Source organism: Alosa pseudoharengus, unplaced genomic scaffold (assembly GCF_046254945.1).
Source record: "Alosa pseudoharengus isolate Yale_2024_CS ecotype anadromous, Long Island Sound unplaced genomic scaffold, YU_APseudo_1.1 YU_APseudo_1.1_scf_12, whole genome shotgun sequence".
Lineage (NCBI taxonomy): Eukaryota > Metazoa > Chordata > Actinopteri > Clupeiformes > Clupeidae > Alosa > Alosa pseudoharengus.
The window spans coordinates 26,736,815-26,756,422 of NW_027468587.1; the positions used below are offsets into that span (position 1 = coordinate 26,736,815).

The 19,608-nt window shown below is 42.5% G+C and overlaps 1 protein-coding gene across 1 annotated transcript in view; it reads right to left on the reverse strand.

Moving 5' to 3' along the window:
* Positions 1-5,627: 5,627 nt before the first annotated feature.
* gsk3ab (glycogen synthase kinase 3 alpha b) overlaps positions 5,628-19,608 on the reverse strand; it is a 31,852-nt gene continuing 17,871 nt past the window's right edge. The window contains exons 5-10 of the mRNA XM_076280608.1: positions 17,970-18,100; positions 17,385-17,589; positions 12,017-12,112; positions 11,195-11,381; positions 10,086-10,154; positions 5,628-6,768 (exon numbers count right to left, since the gene is read on the reverse strand). Coding sequence (XP_076136723.1) covers positions 6,701-6,768; positions 10,086-10,154; positions 11,195-11,381; positions 12,017-12,112; positions 17,385-17,589; positions 17,970-18,100 — 756 coding nt within the window. The 3' untranslated portion in view covers positions 5,628-6,700. The remainder of the gene's footprint in view (positions 6,769-10,085; positions 10,155-11,194; positions 11,382-12,016; positions 12,113-17,384; positions 17,590-17,969; positions 18,101-19,608) is intronic.

Sequence of the window (19,608 nt, forward strand, 5' to 3'; positions counted from 1 at the left end):
TGCTTCACTCTGCTACTGGTGGTGGATCAGGCTGACTGCAACCGTTGGTCTAACGTTAGGATGCAGCACACGAGAATTTCTAATCGGAAAAAAGTGAATAAATGTACTTGCTTTTCAAACTGATAACAAGTTGTCAATGGTTATTTATGCAAGTTTGTGTAGCCTAAACCATACCTAGGCCTAGCCAAATTTATCCTGGCTGTAGATAAAGCAGGATATGAATTTCCAAAAATTACTGTATATAATATTACAGCACTGGTATTACTACTGTACTTAGTTACAGTATGATCCATAAGTACTGTGATTAAAAATACGGTAGACAATTCAATGCTGTATACATTACAGCACTGGTAGTACTACTGTAGTTTGCATTTACAGTATCAGGCATAGGTACTGTGATTTCATATACAGTAGGTGTACTGTAGAGTGAAATACAGCAACTTGCTGGTTATTTGCTGCCAGCAAGTTGCTGTAAATTTTACGTTAAACTTTTTACAGTGTAGCATTTAGCGCCAACTCCACACAGCACCTAACGCCCCCCACCCAGCGTCAGTCCCAACTCCCCAGTGTCAAACCCATCATCAGCCCCAATAGAGGGAGAGCAGCTTCACAGAAGAGAACTTCTGACGGCAAATTTGAGGAAAAGTTGGTAAACCACCCTTCTTACCTAATTTGAGGGTGCTGATTCTGAATATTTTGTTTACCAAGCTCAATTCTGAATTCTAAGCCGCATAATCAGCATTTCAACATAAAATAACGATTTCTTTTTGCTTATTTTTCCTAAATTGGGTTGATTTCAAAAGTAATCACTAAAACCAAATAAAAGTGTTCTCTAAATATATGATTGAGCATTAAAGAAACCATACTATAGTTTATTAACGTTTTTAATGGGAAAATTATTACAGTTAACATGTAATAAACTCGGAAATTCTAATCAAAACACAACCATATTTTTATTGCTAACATAGTGAGTCACTCGTGGTGTTTAATGCATTTCATCACAATAACAAGTTGCATAGATAACCTTCAAATCAGAATATATCCTACAGTACATATGAACTTAGATAGTGGGAATAAGCCTAATGAATTGCATCTACCGTCAGCAACAACCGACAAGTAAAAAACATTTTACTTCTAGTAACACTGGATTTGGTATGTGTGCTTGCCTCGATACTAGAGCTTGATAATGAGCTCTTCTAATATGCCATGGAGCAGCATCATTTGTTGGTGGTAGAGCCTCCGACCCTCGACATATAGAAAACAGAGTGGCTCTGGCATAGTGTTGTCACAATACCAAAATTATGACTTCGATACAATACCTGCCATAAATATCTTGATACTGAAACGATATCCAAATCCTAAAATATCTGGAAAAGAAAGGACGCAGGCCTCCTCCAAGTGTATTGAGTCATTTGTGTTGAATTTGGTGCACTTTTGGTGCACGTTTTAAACTACTAAACTTCTTACATAATTATTATTTTTGTAGTCAGTAAAATAGTAGTTTGTGTGTGATTAAGTCCTTTATTGTTTGTTATAGCTCATTTATATTGTGTGGTGTATTGGCAATAAATTATCTTTAAATATCTAAAGTAGGCTAGACCAAGGGCAGTGTTCAAATTACTGCTCGAAATCACTTAATGCTATGCAGAAGAGCCTAATCTTTAGGCCATCTGATGTAGGCTACCCTAGGCCTTCCCGTGCTTATGGGATTTCTTTGACAGTTGCAAAGGGAAAAGAGTGAAGATAGTCTTCTTTGCTCCCAGTTTAATTTACATTTCAACCACTCAGGTCTTAATCAGATAGGCCTATACCATATCTGTTGTATCTGTGTGCATTCCTACATTAGGTCTATTTCTTTGATAGTTAACATCATTTGCTACCACATAACAAATACCAAATAACAATACAAAAGTTTCTTACAAACTTTCCTGCATACTTCTTAAATGTGCTGCAGTCAGATGGGTTTCCTAAAGACATAGCTAGATCTTGAGCATCTACATTGCTAGACAGCACTTGAGTGAGGATGACTTATTTCCACTTCACAAATAACCATCGCTATCTGCAATAGCTACAGTACAGGGACAATAATCAGTTCATAGCTGAGGATTTGTCCTAGGTCCACTTCCCTTTCAGCATCAGTTATGATGCACTGGAGAATGTTTCTTTTTGTTGCACTATAAAGGATATATTGTCTAAATGTTTTGCAAATAATCTCCATAGCACTCTTCATGCAGTCCTCAAACATGCACACTCTTCCATTTTTCTGCATGGCTGGAATTTGAAAATGGGGAAAGAGCACCAGTGAGATGTTTTAACTAGGCAAGCACAGTTGCCTTTACAGTAAAGACTGACAACTGTTCATAATGGTTAGTGACAAAATACTTTCTACAGAAAAATGAGTATACACCTACTATTCTATCAATTTATTATCAAGGAATCTATTTTGTTTCTAAACGTCATACTGAATTTTAGCTATTATTTCAATTTAGCTTATTTTCATTTGCTACTTGAGGGTCATTGGGGTAATTCTTGTCCTGTCCTACAACATATCTGATACATAAAGAGTATATTAATGCCTTATTTTTCTATGATATCTAATTGCAAAACCAAAAAGTATGTGAACTAGATGTACCGCAGAGCGGTACAAAATATGACCGCCGCCCAGTCCAGCACGTTTTCCACAAAAATAAGTCACGCTGAAATGCATATATGATTCTAACTGTCTCACTGAATTGCATTATGCACACTCAATTCTCACTGGTATCTGCTAGACAACAAGTACCAAAACATGATTAGTTCATAGATTTCACATGTAATATACATTTTATACAACCCCACCCCCATTTTGCCTGTTCATAATTCTGAGAAATTCTTGAATTGTGTGCATGTGTGCGTGTACATGTTTATGTTTATGTGTGTGTGGGTGTGTGTGTGTGCGTGCATGTGCTTGTGTGTTTGCCTGTTTATGTGCCTGTGTGTGTGCATGTGCATGCATGCGTATATATGTCTACTGTGTGAGTATGTGTCATACGTATCATTACCGTGAATGTATGTGTGTGTGTGTGTATCTGTTTATGCACATGTGTGCATATGGAATGGGTTTACATGATCCCTGGAGGCAAACATATGCAAAAAATTGGTCATCCTAGGCCCTACGGTTCTCAAGATATTCACAGAAAACTGTGTCTGCCCTACCCTCCTTTTGGGGGGTCCAGTCCAGCGGGGGGGCTACAGATCAAAACGAAAAGCGATGGTTCCATGCTATCCATGTGGGGTTACATGCCCACCAAGTTTCGTGTACCCTTGTTGGTGTACGGTCACTAAATGTACACATAAATTATTTTATTGTAAGGCCCCACATGAACGAAAGTCCACGAAACTTGGCGTGCATTCAGAGAGTGTCATAATGATCCTACACATTCAATTTCGTGCAGTTTTGACTATGTTAGGTCACAGATACCTGCGATTACAACACCTCATTTTTACTTTTTTGTGTTTAACTAGGTGGTGCTATACATGAAATGAATGGGAATGGAATGGGTTGACATGGCCCTTTGAGATCAACATACAAAAAAAATGGTCCTCCTAAACCCTACGGTTCTCGAGATATTCACAGAAAACTGTGTCTGCCCTACCCTCCTTTCGGGGGTCCAGTCCAGCGGGGGGGGGGGGGGGGGGGGGGGGGCTACAGATCAAAACGAAAACAGGAGGTTCCATGCTATCCATGTGGGGTTACATGCCCACCAAGTTTCGTGTACCCCGGTCTTACAGTGTGCATGCGGAAAAAAAAAAGAAAAAAGAAAAATATGACTAAACCTATATGACCACCGCTTCGCTACGCGGCGGTTATAATTATGCTAATTAGCAAGCTTAAAACTCAAAATTGAGCTTTGTAAACAAAATATTTCAATTCAGCACCCTCAAATTGTGTAAAATAGCACCTTTACCGACTTTTCCTCAAATTTGCCAACAGGACTTTTTCTAAACATTTATTAGCTATCTGCTCTCCCTCTACAACATCCTGCCGTGTCGAAGGGGTGGCTCAATGCACACTCATAGCAATGGTAAGCTGACTAAAGGCCTGCATAACAACCCATTAATGACCCACCCAACCCACCACTACTTACCATATTTCCCCTCTGGGGGGCGCTACAGGTCCATTAGCACCAAAACTCGTTCAGTGACCTTCTTTCCCTGGTTACACTGGTGTTGAGCAGCACACTTTCAGGTGTGTGTCCGTGTACAAGGAAACTAAACTGACATCCACTATGTCCCTAATGTGTGTGTGTTTGAGCAATAAGGAGAGGAAGCCAACATTCTCTATGTACGTCCCTAATATGACTATCATATCAGTGTGGAGTCAAAAAGAAATGGAGACTTCATCACTTTATTAATGAGTTTAATTATTTATAACAACAAACAAAACACAGACCCCCCCCCTCTCTCTCTCTCTCCCCCTCCCTTCCCCTATGAGGGAAGTGTGTCCTGGACTGTGGGGATGTCCAAAGGCCCAACACATCTGTGGCTGTACATGGCAACACACACACACACACACACACACACACACACACACACACACACACACACACACACACACACACACACACACACACACACACACACACACACACACACACACACACACACACACACACACACACACACACACACACACACACACACACACACACACACACACACACACACACACACACACACACACACACACACACACCAATCCAGCTATCTTACACTCAGACACACATTTAGGCGTATACATACATATGTACGCAAGGTCACGCACACACATGCACACTCATGAAACAGTAATTCAGATATCAGGTAATGGGAACACATTTTACTCGTTACCCCCCCCCCCCCCCCCCCAACACACACCTGGCAGAGATGACACTGGGAACAGATGTCAATCCCTTTGACTTGATAACAGCATAACAGATACTACAGTACAATAATGTGCCTGTGAGTCTTAACCAGGCACAGGTTCTCACACACACTCACGCGCGCACGCACACACACACACACACACACACACGCACACGCACACACAGAGAGCTAAGACTAGCTCAGCCATGGCATGTACCGAAGAATAGTCCCGACCTTGATCACAGAACAGAACGTCGCAATTACAGAATATCACCCCAGCCCAGCCCCCCCGCGCAGTTTTAATAAAATAAAAATCGTAATGAACAGAACAGCAAAACAATAAATAAAAGCAGAGAGAGAGAGAGAGAGAGAGAGAGAGAGAGAGAGAGAGAGAGAGAGAGAGAGAGACCCTAACCCAAAGAGATAATAAAATCAAATTACAAGAACAGCAATATAATAACAATAATAACAAAAATAATAACAAAATAAAAGGTACTTGATATTTACAGATTAGCAGTGTGTGTGTGTGGGGGGGGGGGGGGTTCAACCGTATGTGTGTGTGTGCGTGTGTGTGTGAGACTGTTTCTTCCATGTTGTGAGATGATGAGCAGAGGAAAACCAACACACACACACACACACACACACACACACACACACACACACACACACACACACACACACACACACACACACACACACACACACACACACACACACACACACACACACACACACACACACACACACACACACACACACACACACACACACACACACACACACACACACACACACACACACACACACACACACACACACACACACAGGCAGAGACAGACAGACAGTGCAACACTAAAGTGCATCCTCTTTAAAGAAACCCAGCACCCCAAAATGATGTCAGGTTAAACTGAAAAACGGTGTAAAATAAACCAACTGTGTGACCGTGTGTGTGTGTGGGAGAAGGTGTGTGCATGTGTGTGCTAGGAGCTCGGAGTGAAAAGCCAGAGATGCATCTGATGTCATCTAAACTTTCCCCTGTGTGTCTGTGCATGTGTGTGTGTTCTCAAGCATTCTTTCCTAAGATTAACGAGATGTATTAAAATCTCAGATTGACAGGTCTGAAGACATCTGCTAAAAAACCTCTCCTCATGCTGGAGTGAATGTGTGTGAGTGTGCGTCAATCCCAGATTCTAAAACATACTTGTCTGTTAAAAAGCGACTTAGTCCATCTAGCGCCTCTCTAAAATGGGCAGTAAAAACATGATGTCTGTCCATGGGGGGGCGACCGCTTGAGTCTCTCAGGCTCTCATCCTGCCGGCCTGTTCCCATGACAGCGCCTGACCAGCAGGGGGGGGGGGGGCTACAGCAGCGTAGTGCTGCTCAGAGCAGCTTCCAAATTTGGACACACACTCACACACACACACATACATACACAGTGCGCTCACTCACTCACACACACACACACACACACACACACACGGCTCTCTCCACTCACACACCTTCCTGACAGCTCTGATCATCATCTTCACATCTGGTCGGGGGCAGAGGTTAGTATAGCCATTATGATGATGGTGATATCAGTTATGCATGAATGCACACAGGATTCAACCCTCTGCGCGAACATGGTTGTGTGTGTGTGTAGCCAGGGGTTTGGCAATGATGAAGACGATGAAGAAACCTAGGAGCATTTACCAGATCTACATGAGTGCACAGGTGTGTGTGTTTATGTGTGTGTGTGTGTGTGTGTGTGTGGACAGGGGTTTGCAACAGGGGGCAGTGAGGTGTTGGGGGACTCCGCCGCAGTGCTGAGGGCCCCTTAGGTGCTGTTACTCAGGGGGCCGGACACCGAGCTGGACTGGGGCTGGCTGTCTGACACACCGCCCTCTGGTGGCCCGGAGGGGAACAGCAGCAAAGAGGAGATGGGAGAGAGAGACACACACACACAGAGTGAGACAGAGATACAGCAGTATGTTTTTAAGGTTCAGAAATACTGAGGTATGAATCAGATAAAGGTGTCTTTGGTGTCTATAACAGGCCATAAGTACAGGATTTGGACTCCATAACGGAAACAGCATGGCAAGCAACATGGGTCAGGGCTCAAGGGTAATTTGCCTAGGTAGCACTGGTGTGCCTAACTTTTTTATTTAGGTGCACCAGCTCAAAATTTAGGTGCACCCAAATTTTTCATTCCGCCACCTTTAATGCCTTGCCGTGATTTTTGTCCGGTTTTATGGGATTTTATAATGATGTGAGTTGAAAAGGACGGCCAAACAACATGTGTGGGATTAACACCAATACACAGAATAATGCCTTTTAATCTTGATTACGTTTTCTGTAATTATGTTAAATTAGAATAGATTCTCTCCTCCCAGCTCTCCACTATTTAAAGCAAACCATAACAAAACAGTGCTCCACCACATCTGTGGATTAAGCCACACAGTCAACTCAATGTAAGTAAGATAAATAAGGATTTGTTCTCAGCAAATAAGGATTTGTTCTCAGCATTGCCAGCATTGTGTATAATATGATTGTCACTAGGAGGAGACTTGTAGATAACTAACGTTAGCATAGTTAGCTAACCGCTGCTAACGTGCTAGCATTGTCACATCAGAAAAGCATGAGGCTGTGCACACTAGTGTAACATTTATTCACTATAAATGAATAAAGTTGAAGTGGCTCTGCAATGTCGGCTATGTTTCCGTTTATTTGCAGTACCATGTTGCTTACATGACATGGCCCAGTCTCCTTGTAGCATGCATGCAAGTCTATCTAGCACAGCTAATATTAATATCAGTGAATCACACTCGCCCAACAAACCTAGATATGATTTTTTATACATGTGTCTCCATGTCATACTGGAGTCTATCGACGGATTCTAAATGAAATCAGGTCTGTAAAGCAAACTCTGGTCTGAGTTTGATGGGCATAGCAACAATAACTAAGGGGGCGTGGCTTTTGCGATCAATCAATTAATAAACATTATATATTTTATATAACTATAATAATGTATAGTGTTTTATGATCTGCATATTTACTATACTTCATATTGATTTTTAAACTATTACACTTGTCTTTAATGTCATTACAGTGGTGGTGTGTAGGTCTAATTGAGTGCCTTGAGTGTCACTTTAAGACGAATGTGAAAGTAATTAGCTTTCATTCTCATGGTTTTAGCCTAGAGGAAAATAATCCAAGGATATATGGATACAATTCATTATGTTTTCTATTCTCAGTGTTTCCTCTATGTTGATTTGGTAGTGGCGGCCCCCCACGGTTTAATTTTCTTCCCCCACGGTATCAGAAATGGGGCAGACGTACAATAGTCGCAGTTGCCTTTCAAAATTCATTGTGCAGACCTGTTGTAGATTCTCCAAATATACAGCTCAATCACAACTGAAAATAATGCCTCATTGTGTGTGAATAGAGGTAAATACATATAATTGTTTGTGTTGCAGCGAAGTGTCAGTTGTCAGTTCCGTGGGACGGGGGGACGGTGGTGGGGCTGGTTCGGACAGGCCTGCCCCCAGTGCTTAAAAAAATCCTAGAGGAAACACTGTATTCTATCTGTTTTCAAAAAACGAACAAGTCAAAGAAAACCTTTCTGGCATCATAGAAGAGATAAGTGTCTTGCAATGTTCATTTCTATGATTTTGGTAGGCACATGAATGATAGACGCGTAAGCTAACGGTATAGTCACCTAGAAGGAACTCTCTCAAGATGTAAAAGTTAGTTTAGCTTATTTCGGAAATGTCATTAAACCCAACAGTAGGCTTAAATGAACTACATTCCATAGCCTAGGTAGGTTAGCAACACAAACTTGAGAGGTGCAAGTCAGCAAATCAACTTAACACTAGCCCACTATTATTTGTTGCTGTGCAGCCATAGCATCACTTAAACTAGCAGCCATGTCTCTACTTATGACAGCTGCAGGTTGAAAGCTGCGCGTGTGTGTGAGGAGAAACGACAGGAGGTATTATGATGTTTCTAATTTAAGGGTATTGCGATAGTTTTGTAGTATTGGTGCACCGTGCAACACTAGTCAAATGACAACAAAAGCTTAGCTTGTGGAGAGACAGCAGTTGCGAGGAAAGCAGAGGAAAGTCTAGGCGTTCATCCATTCCATAACGGAAACAACATGGTAAATAACATGGGTAAACAACATGGTAAATAACATGGGGTTCTGTGTGAATTGCGGAAGCTGCACTGAATACAACAGGAAAGCCCTGCAGCGCATAGTGAACACAGCTGGAAGGATTATTGGTGCTTCACTCCCCTCCCTGAAGGACATTTACACCACCCACCTCACCCGCAAGGCGACCAAAATTGTGAGTGATGCAAGTCACCCCGCTCACAATCTGTTTGATCTACTGCCCTCTGGGAAGAGGTACAGAAGCCTGCGCTCCCGCACTACCAGACTCACCAACAGCTTCATACACCAAGCTGTTAGGATGCTGAACTCTCTCCCTCCTCTCCCCCCTCCACCCTCAGCTACATAACATCCTGGACATTGGACCCACAAATGGCCGCCTGCACCACTCCACTTGCACACTTGTACACTTTGCAACTTGTTGTTGTTGTCCTGGAAACACAACACTTCTGCTGCTCTTACATAACTTGCACCACTATGCCACTTTATTTCTTACTTAGGTCAAACAGAACTACCTCAGCCTCTTATTGGCCTGACTTTGCACTAGTATTTTATTTTATTGACTGTCTATGCACAATTTCAACCAAATTTTGCTGCTCTTATTTTTTCATTATATGTGCCCTCTTATTTACTTATTTACTTACTTTTTTGTTTACTTGAATGTTATGTTTGTCTGTGGACTTAAAATTGTTAAAATATGTCTTGTCTCCACCGTGGGATAGTGAGAAACGTAATTTCGATCTCTTTGTATGTCTGGAACATGTGAAGAAATTGACAATAAAGCAGACTTTGACTTTGACTTTGACTTTGAATTGGGACTCTTATTCATGCCCAAACATTGGTGTAAATAAAAGTTTTCTTTTTTCTGTCCAACCCCTGTACTTCCTCACAGCATAGAGAGTGTGGTTTGTACAGAGTGTGTGTGTGTGCGTGCTTGTTAAAATGAGCGGATCCGTATAGAGTGTGTGTCTCCATACATGTTTGTTTATATATATATATATATATATATATATATATATATATATATATATGTGTGTGTGTGTGTGTGTCTTACCAGGTGTAGTCTGTGTACGAGCATGAGGAGGAATGAGGGTGGAGTTTAGCTGGGGCTGGATTGACAGCTCTGTGAAATACACACATATTTCAGGAGAATTAAAATACACACACACATAAACATGAACAAACACATGGACACACACACACACACACACAACACACATGCTCGCTTGCACACACATGCACACACCAGCAGCTGCTGCCATGGATACAGCCATGAACTACCCCACCTTATTAAACAAGGGTGTGAAGGGATAGATAAACAATGTTTCAGCACACCGTGTGTGTGTGTGTGTGTGTGTGTGTGTCCATGTGTCTGTGTGTCCATGTGTTTATTTGTGTGTGTGTAGGGCCACAGGTGGATAGATAAAGAATGTTTCAGCACACCGTGTGTGTGTGTATCCATGTGTTTATGTGTGTGTGTGTAGGGCCACAGGTGGATAGATAAAGAATGTTTCAGCACACCGTGTGTGTGTGTGTGTGTGTTGTGTGTGTGTGTATCCCCATGTGTTTGTGTGTGTGTGTGTGTGTTTATGTGTGTGTGTATAGGGCCACAGGTGGATAGATAAAGAATGTTTCAGCACACTGTGTGTGTGACCTTCGCATACATAATGCTGCGTTCCATCTCTCCTCCCAAGTCGGGTTCCGAGTCGTTTTCCTGAGTCACTAACAGGAAATTGCAAATGGAATCTTGCCAGGTATATGTAGTAACCGTTTTAGAAAAGCAATAACTCTGAATTTAGAACCGCTAAGGGGGGTTTTAGGCACTCCGCTAGCACACACACACACACACATACATACACTCCGCTAGCGCGTCATGCCTAACCACGCACCCTTTAACTGTTCCAAAATCAGTGTAACCGACTCGAGTGGCTAATTGCTTAATTATATTACTGTAAACCATACCACTTTCTTAACTGTATGCTACTGTCTACACTGCACTATATGTCTTATACTGTTTATACTGCACCACCACTCAAATCAGTTACAGCCTCGTAAAATGCCGGCGTCCTAATCGATAACATAAATTCACCGGTTTAAAAAAAAACCAGCGTCATATAGACGGGCCCTAAGGACGGCGTAAACGTGTGTGTGTGTGTGACTAACCCACGGGGCTGAAGTTGAAGAGCTGTGGCAGATCTCGGCCGCTGGGCAGGCGTGTGTTGGGAAGGCGGAGCTCATTGAAGAAGGCGTGGCTACAGGCCTCCAGGGGCGACAGACGCGACACGGGCGTGTACTCCAGCAGACGGCTGCACAGAGCGATCGCTTCCGGAGGTGTGCGTGGTTTAAACACCTGAGACAGAGAGAAAGGTCAGAGGTTAGTTTAGTGTGTGTGTGTGTGTGTGTGTGTGTGTGTGTGTGTGTGTGTGTGTGTGTGTGTGTGTGTGTGTGTGTGTGTGTGTGGTGGGGGTGGGGTGGGGGCTGTCGTGCTGAAATATTAATCTTATTTGTTTGGTCTATTTCTTGTTTAGATTTTGTAAAAAGTATCGAGAAATAGACACAGTAAATTCCATCGACCTAGTTATTGTAACCAGAAAATAAGTCTGAGGTTACGTTACGGACATAATCCCGTCATTGTAACCAAAATATGTCTGAGTTTAGTCAGTGAACTAGCGTGTTGCTAACTCCCCACAGTAGGCTGCTTTAAACACCAGTTATCAACACACAGGACGAGTTGACCAATCACAGTCCTTGCAGTCTGCGTCGCTGACGCAAGGTTACACATTTTTGGAGGTGCACGTCGAGCTACAGTCGACGGCTAGGAGGGGGGTGCACGGAGGGGGTTCGCGGTGACGCAGTGGGGTCTGGGGGGGTACGGCGTTGATTCGACGCAGGAGCATAAATCAGCCTTTAGGAGTAGAGGAATGTGTGTGTGTCTGTATACAAAATCTAAGCAAATGAAATGTAAGGCGTGTGTGTGTGACCTACCTTGGTCCAGGGGTGGGCTTTGATCTGGGGGAACTTGAACTCTGTGTAGTTGGGGTTCATCTCTCGGATCTGCTCTCTGGTGGGGGTCCCAAGCACCTGGAACACACATTACATTTTACAGTTTTCCATTTAGCACACACACAAACACACACTACATTTTACAGTTATCCATTTAGCACACACACACACCCAACATTTTACATTTATCCATTTAGTTATCCATCACACTTTATACTGTTAGGATAGAGGCACAGGTCAGACATGACACGGTCATTTTTCACATCCCATCCACCAGAGGGGGCGTTGGCTCACCTCTGGCCACTTATTGGCTCATTGAGCTATTAAGGCAGCTCAGGTGGGTAATGGCGGCTAGCGCTATTGTGGGACTGCAGTGTTTGTCGTCGCTGGAAGAGGACTGGAGTTCGGTGAGTCTCTGGGATTTTCACCTTGGGACTTCAGGACTCTTTTAGGACCTTTGGGATTTTAGGACTGGGCTACAGCGACTGACCCCCCCCCTTTCCCCTTTTGTAAACTTGGACATACGGACACTTGGGCTGGCCGGCATCAGGCCGGTAGCTTGGGCTGGCCTGGAGACGAGAATTTGAGGTAAGCTGGCGTAGGCTTACCCCTCTGGTTTTTGCACCCACGCAATTAGCCTCCTACCCACTGACTGACACGACATAATGCTACACTGAGGTTAGGGACCCATGGCAGGTAGAAGTGTACGTATTTAGTTTCCCCTAGACAGCGTTGTTGTTGTGTGTGGATACGGCTGCCGCCGTGGGCATCCCCTAACAATACACACATTACACTTTACATTTACACACACACACAGTTACCCATTTAGCACACACACGCTACATTTTACAGTTATCCATTTAGTGCACACACATATTTCATTTTACAGTTATCCATTTAGAAGACACTTTTATAGAAAAATTATACTTAATATTTATCCATTTAGCAGACACACACACACACACAAAATTCACATTTATCCATTTAGCAGACCAAGAGCGGAATTATACAGTGCATGGCAAAGGCTGAATTACAGATGAAATGTTTGTAATTAAACATTGTTTGAAATGTTGTAAAGTCAGTCAACACACTCACATTATTATTATAATCTGTGTTTGTCGAACATGAGCTGATTTTCTTGTCAATACCCAAGGCTTACTTTTTGTAATATCAAAGGTTGTATCAGCGATTGCAGGCCCAAAAAAGGCGGAGTAAAAAAAGGGAGTAGCGAGCTAGCTCTGTTTTGTTTGAACGTCAACAGAAGTTACGTTACCCCGCCATCGCTGATACAACCTTTAAGGTTATCCGTTTACTGACAGTAATGTAGTTTGCTTCTGTTTGACCTGTAATGACTAGTCAGTTAACAGTAAGGGGGTATTCACACCAAGAAAGTCCTTTTGTTCACTTTCTTTGGTCCGGACCAAATACAATGTTTATTTTTTTTGGTTTGGTGCGGTACATTTTCACATTACACTTTTTGCAACAGGCCAAGAATATGTTAACAAAATCACATGTGTGCAAAGACCGTACAATCATTGGTCTGGGGCGGGGTAAAGAGGGAATCCCAAAGTGAAGGTAAACAATCTTGCAGATCTTGCATGCTGCACTCGTTGTCCTGTTATTGATTTGGTTTATAGAGCTACAAACGTTTGCAGAAAATTTTGAGCAGCAAGAGCGTTTGAGATTTACCACGCGATGCTTATAATTCAACGACGCAACGACGAAGATGTGCTGCAAGAAAGCTAGTAAATGAGAGCTCTAATGTGCGCTTACCATGGCATGCTAATGTGCGACCTAGCATGGCATGCTAATGTGCGCCTACCATGGCATGCTAACAGCAGATTAGTGTTAATTTCGTCAGACGAGACGAGAGGAATGTTAGTCAACGACCTTTTTTTCCATGACTAAGAGGAGACGATGACGAGACTGCACTAATGTCCTGAAACACTGACTAAGACCATCTTAAGATGCATTATTGTTGACCAAAAAAGACAAAACTAAAATGTTTTGCATGAAATAAAAACTAAGATAAAATATCTCTATATTTTCGTCTACAAAATGAGAAGACAGAATATCTAGCTGTTACGTTTTCAAAATATTCCGAATGAGTTCATGCGCAGCAGCTTTCCTGTAGGCTAGTCTACGTGCTGTTGCTGCAACCCTGTGGCTGCAACATGAAACTACATGGAACAAGAACACTGGAGATTTCTGCCAGAGTTAGCAAGCTAACTACCTAAGCTTTATGCCACAACGCTACATACCCATAAGTTGAAGCTTCTCTCATACATATACAAATTAACATCCCCCAGAATGTCCATACGAAAATGTTCAGCAAGTAATGTCAACTATTTAACTAGTTTCACTGATGATGCAAAGTTTGCTAGCAAGTAAGCTAATATGGAAAGTTTGCTAGCAAGTTAGCTAAGACGTAAAGTTTGGGGAATGTGTTGCGTTTGGGCGCATATCGCCATCTAGCATGGCGGAGTAAAACATTAAAATTTGGGTCTACGAAGATCATGACAGTGGTCCAGTCAAATCTTTTACTGTCTATGGTCAAATTCCAGCCGAGCTATAACTGTAGCTCGACTTACCTGGTCATGTAAACATACTGACTGACAAAAAATCGGAATGAGTAATTATAACAGACGAACTAGCCCTGTGGACACACAATATTGTTGGAAAATTGAGATGTGTGAAACACTATTTGACTGAAATGGTAATCAGAAATAATTTGGTAAAAAAAAAAAAATGTTTTGACTAAAACTTGACTAAGATACCTTTAGTTTCCTTTTAACTAAAACTAGACTAAAATGACAAGACTTTTAGTCGACTAAAACTTGACTAACAAAAATGATATTTGAATGACTAAATATGACAAAGACTTAAAATGGACATTTCGTCACAAGACTAAGACTAAATTAAAAATAGGTGACAAAATGAACACTACAGCAGATGTGTTGCAGGAAAGAACAAAACATTAGTGCTAATGGGAACGGGAGCCTGTTACGTCCAAAAAGGCTTATGATTTTTAGAACTGGGTTTGGTCTCTTTCACATCTCAAACAAACCGTACCAGGGGGACCTCTTCAGCTGGGTCTCAGTTCGCTTGCACCCGGGTTCGATTGCTTGTATTCACACCTGCCCAAAAGGTCCGCACCAAGGTTTTAGTTTGATTCAAACAAACTAAACAAGGCAGTTGTGAATACCCCCTAACGAAGTTACAGCAATAAGCGGGCTACCTATAATGGTTATCTCCAAGCCGTGAAGCTGGGTTTATACCAGACTTGTACACTGTCTCTTGAAAACATCGTTTTTTCATGCACTGGTCAATTTCGAGATTTTGAGCTAGTCTGTTACCTTAGCATGTATTCTATCAAACTACTACAACAAAAAAGTCCGATTTACACATTTAGGTGTTTATTTCATTATATTGTGTCTACTCGCGACTGTATATTTATCCTAAATTCAGCGAAAGTTAGCATTCTAACCTTGCATTCACTCCCGCGATTGTGACCCAAAACATATCGTGTGTAGTACCGTTGGAAAGCTCTGTTTTTCCTGTATCACGCTATGTGATCCATATATGGACACTTCCTTTGTATCAGCAACCAATCGCGAAAGTTCAAAGTCGAGTCTAGGCTGAGAACGGAATCTCATTGGCTCTTTCAAGGCTGTTTTCTCAAAACGAGTTTCCTCTCCCACTCTGAGCAAGGAAACTCCACTTCAGAAGCACTTACATACACCAAACTTTCTAGACTTATGCCTAACCATATTTAGAAGATTTTTACAGAGGGGTTTGTAGATATATTATTCCTAGCCTGACTTACATGACATTTTCTGCCTAAAAACATGGTAAAAATCGATTTTTTAGGGCTATTGACATCATATTCTGATTTACAGGATAACTAAAGTAGATATTCATATTCAGATATTTTTCAACATCTATTATCTGAACACAATGAAAACATAATATTGAACCTGGCTGTATCCAATGCTCAGGTTTCTTGCTTTAAAATGTATGCAAATTAGCGCATATTTAATTAGATAATGCCTAATTTGCATATGTAAACATTAAATTACAGAAAACTTGTAATACATTTTTTTCTCATATTAATGTAAGTAAAGAACTGGATAAGTTTCATAGTGATATCTGCTTGTTAAACATTTTACCCTATTCACCTGTAGTGTCTCGCCTTAAAGGAATTATCCGGAGTAAAATGCACTTTAGAACAATTTACGGATGATACGAATGAATTTCATCAAGCGGAAATGTTGCTGCTGCAGCTCCCATCTTTAGGGGAAAGTCCATAGGAGTCGATTGGAGTCGACATCACGTCACGTGACATTTCAAAATTCCAACCTGTTAGTAAGCTAGGGTTTGCTGTTGCATACAACTTCATTTCGATTTCGAAAGAAATACTGGACTGTTTTTTTTTTTTTAAAAACGGCGACGAAATTGTGAATTTCCAGAGCGTGTTACTCCACACTCGGCAATCGACTCCTATGGACTTTCCCCTAAAGATGGGAGCTGTAGCAGCAACATTTCCGGAAAGGTACTGGCTTGATGAAATTCATTCTGGACTCTCTATCCGACCACATAAAGACCTCGGGATACTTCGGTTTGGCTTTAGGGACCTTCTACTCACTACCACGTAAGTGTAATGTTGTTTGGAACTGTAGAAGAGGTATAAAAATAGCGTTTTGTAGCGGCGAAATGACATGCCCGGGTCACTTCCAGGCTAAAGAGTTTTGACTGAAAACGGCCAATCGAACTTTCTCAAAACACATCCGAATGACATGATTTTGATGTCAACTCAACGTATGTACTCCCAATTATCCGTAAATTGATCTAAAGTGCATTTTACTCCGGATAATTCCTTTAAACACCAAAATAGAACCAAAATTGATCATTTAGCCTACATCAATACAGTGTACATGTAACATTCTAGATTTTATTTGACCATCATGACAATCCAACAACAACAAAAAAAACATAAGTGGAGTTACACACTAAGGTTATGGAAACGGCCATCCCATCAGGTATATATGGGTGCTTTTTAGGACTGCGGAAACGGTCATCCTATCAGGTATATATGGACACTGGTCAGTAAAGTCACTACAAGTGCTTGCGGGTCCAGACATCCCCCTGGTTTGTCTCAGGTAAAGTCCGGATATGTATCTATTCCTCAATTATTTGTGCCGTAATCAATTTGATAGTATTTCCCATCAAGGTTTTGTGTGAAAGGGATTAAAGGCCTGGCCCATATAGACACTTGTTGCTACTGAAGCAAATAAATACCCATGCGTTTTACAGGCATGTACGTGTGTGTGTGTATGCTCATGTGTCCCACCTTGATGATCTCCACCAGCTGGTCGACGCCGCTGTCCCCTGGGAAGATGGGCTGCCCGAGCAGAAGCTCCGCCAGCACGCAGCCCGCAGACCAGACGTCGATGTTGGCCGTGTAGTCCGTGGCACCGAAGATGAGCTCAGGTGCTCGGTAGTACCGAGAGCAGATGTACGACACATTGGGCTCACCACGCACCAGCTGCTTGGCACTGCACACACACACACACACACCAGGTCAGTGGGGAGGGGGGCTCGTCCACATCCAGAACTCTAAAGACACTAACAATACTGGCTGTCAGGGTTTCTGTGGTTGTCAAATGTCAAATCGTTCCGTGCAGTGTCAATCGACGTTGAAATTTATGCCGAAGTCGTAGAGTTTGAGCATGGTGGTGTCGGGGTCTCTCACTCACACACACACACACACACACACACACACACACACACACACACACACACACACACACACACACACACACACACACACACACACACACACACACACACACTGACCTGCCGAAGTGGCAGAGTTTGAGCACGGCAGTGTCAGGGTCTCTCTCACACTCACACACACACACACACACACACTGACCTGCCGAAGTCACAGAGTTTGAGCACGGCGGTGTCAGGGTCCACGAGGAGGTTCTGGGGTTTGATGTCGCGGTGGCACACGCCCTGGGAGTGAATGTACGCTAGACTGCGGAACAACTGGTACATATATACCTGCAGGAGACGGAGAGAGAACAACTGGTAAATATACACCTGCAGGAGATGGATAGAGAACAACTGGTACATATACACCTGCAGGAGACAGAGAGAGACAGATGGAGGGAAAGAGAGCGAGAGATGGAAGTAGAGAGAGAGGGAGAGAGAGAGAGATGAGGGATAGAGAGAGAGAGCGAGAGATGGGGGATAGAGAGAGAGAGAGATGGAGGAAAGAGTGAGATGGAGGGAGAGAGGGAGACAGAGATGGAGGAAAGAGAAAGATGGAGGGATAAACAAAGAGAGAGAGAAAGAGGAGGGAGATGAGGAGATAGAGAGAGAGAGAGGTGGGGCGCGAGAGAGAGACAGATTTTGATTCAACCAGTCCCCATTCCCTTTACGACCTCCACAGGGTCAACTGAACCCGTCCCCAGCATCTTATTCCTTCTCGTATTTCAAAGGCCAGTTTTGCTGAACCCAATAAGAAGTTGGTGAAACATATCTCCCTCCTCCTCTTTACCTCCATGTGAAAAAAGCTACTCCTAGCTTCTTCAACCACCCCTTCAAAAGCTTCCAATAAACTAACAGTGGTCAACCATTCACTCAACCCCACAGAAAAAACACTCCGTCCCAACTGCTGTCTTAGGATGCACCACGTGTCTGTCTGTAGCTATGGCCTCGTGAACCAGCCTCCATTGTAAGTTGGCTGTTTGCTTCTCTATTAGGGCCTTATAAAAAGACCTCCAACATCCTAAGTCTAGTCCAAACGGATGTTTGCCATGACCCCAGAGAGTACCACTGCCTGGTTGCTCTAGATGTTGGGTGCAGCAACTCGAGCTAGGTAGCACTGATTTATTTTCCATTTTATTTCGTACTGAAAGTACTGACCTCGAGAAACGGAGATCTATGTTAAAAAAATCGCCGAAATTCTCCTTTTAAAACCGATCTTTGTGGAAAGGAGGTATCCTGCTGAAACTCAGACCCTCCGGGCTCAACAGAAAGAAACTGCCGATCATATCCCAAAGAATTTGCATTCCTTACAATCAGTGTTGTGTGTAATGCGTTACAGTAACATAACTACTTTTTCGGGTAAAAAGTAGTGTAACGCTAGCCTCAGGGATTAAAGTGAAAAAAAATCGTTTGACTGAACTTTTTTCAGGCCATAAGTCATACGTTGTTCATATCTACCTATAGAGATAGCACCCCTTTTGCGGTCACGACCTATTGGTTTTTAATGTACAAAAAGATGCAAACAGCAAAGTAAAGGGAGTATTCGCCTTATTCACACAGCGGCCATTGTTTAAACCAAAACGAGGCTACAGGGTACACTTACTATATAATTAATGCCACCTACAGGTGAATGCATAGAACATAACAATCCTATGGTTTGTGTACCCTGTAGCCTCGTTTTAGCCGCCAATGGCCGCCATGTGAATAAGGCGAATTGAGAGTGTTCTTGATTGAGATTGAGTTTTCCTGATGAACAAAAATATATTTTAGTACCATCCCTGACCATTGCTGATTAGCCA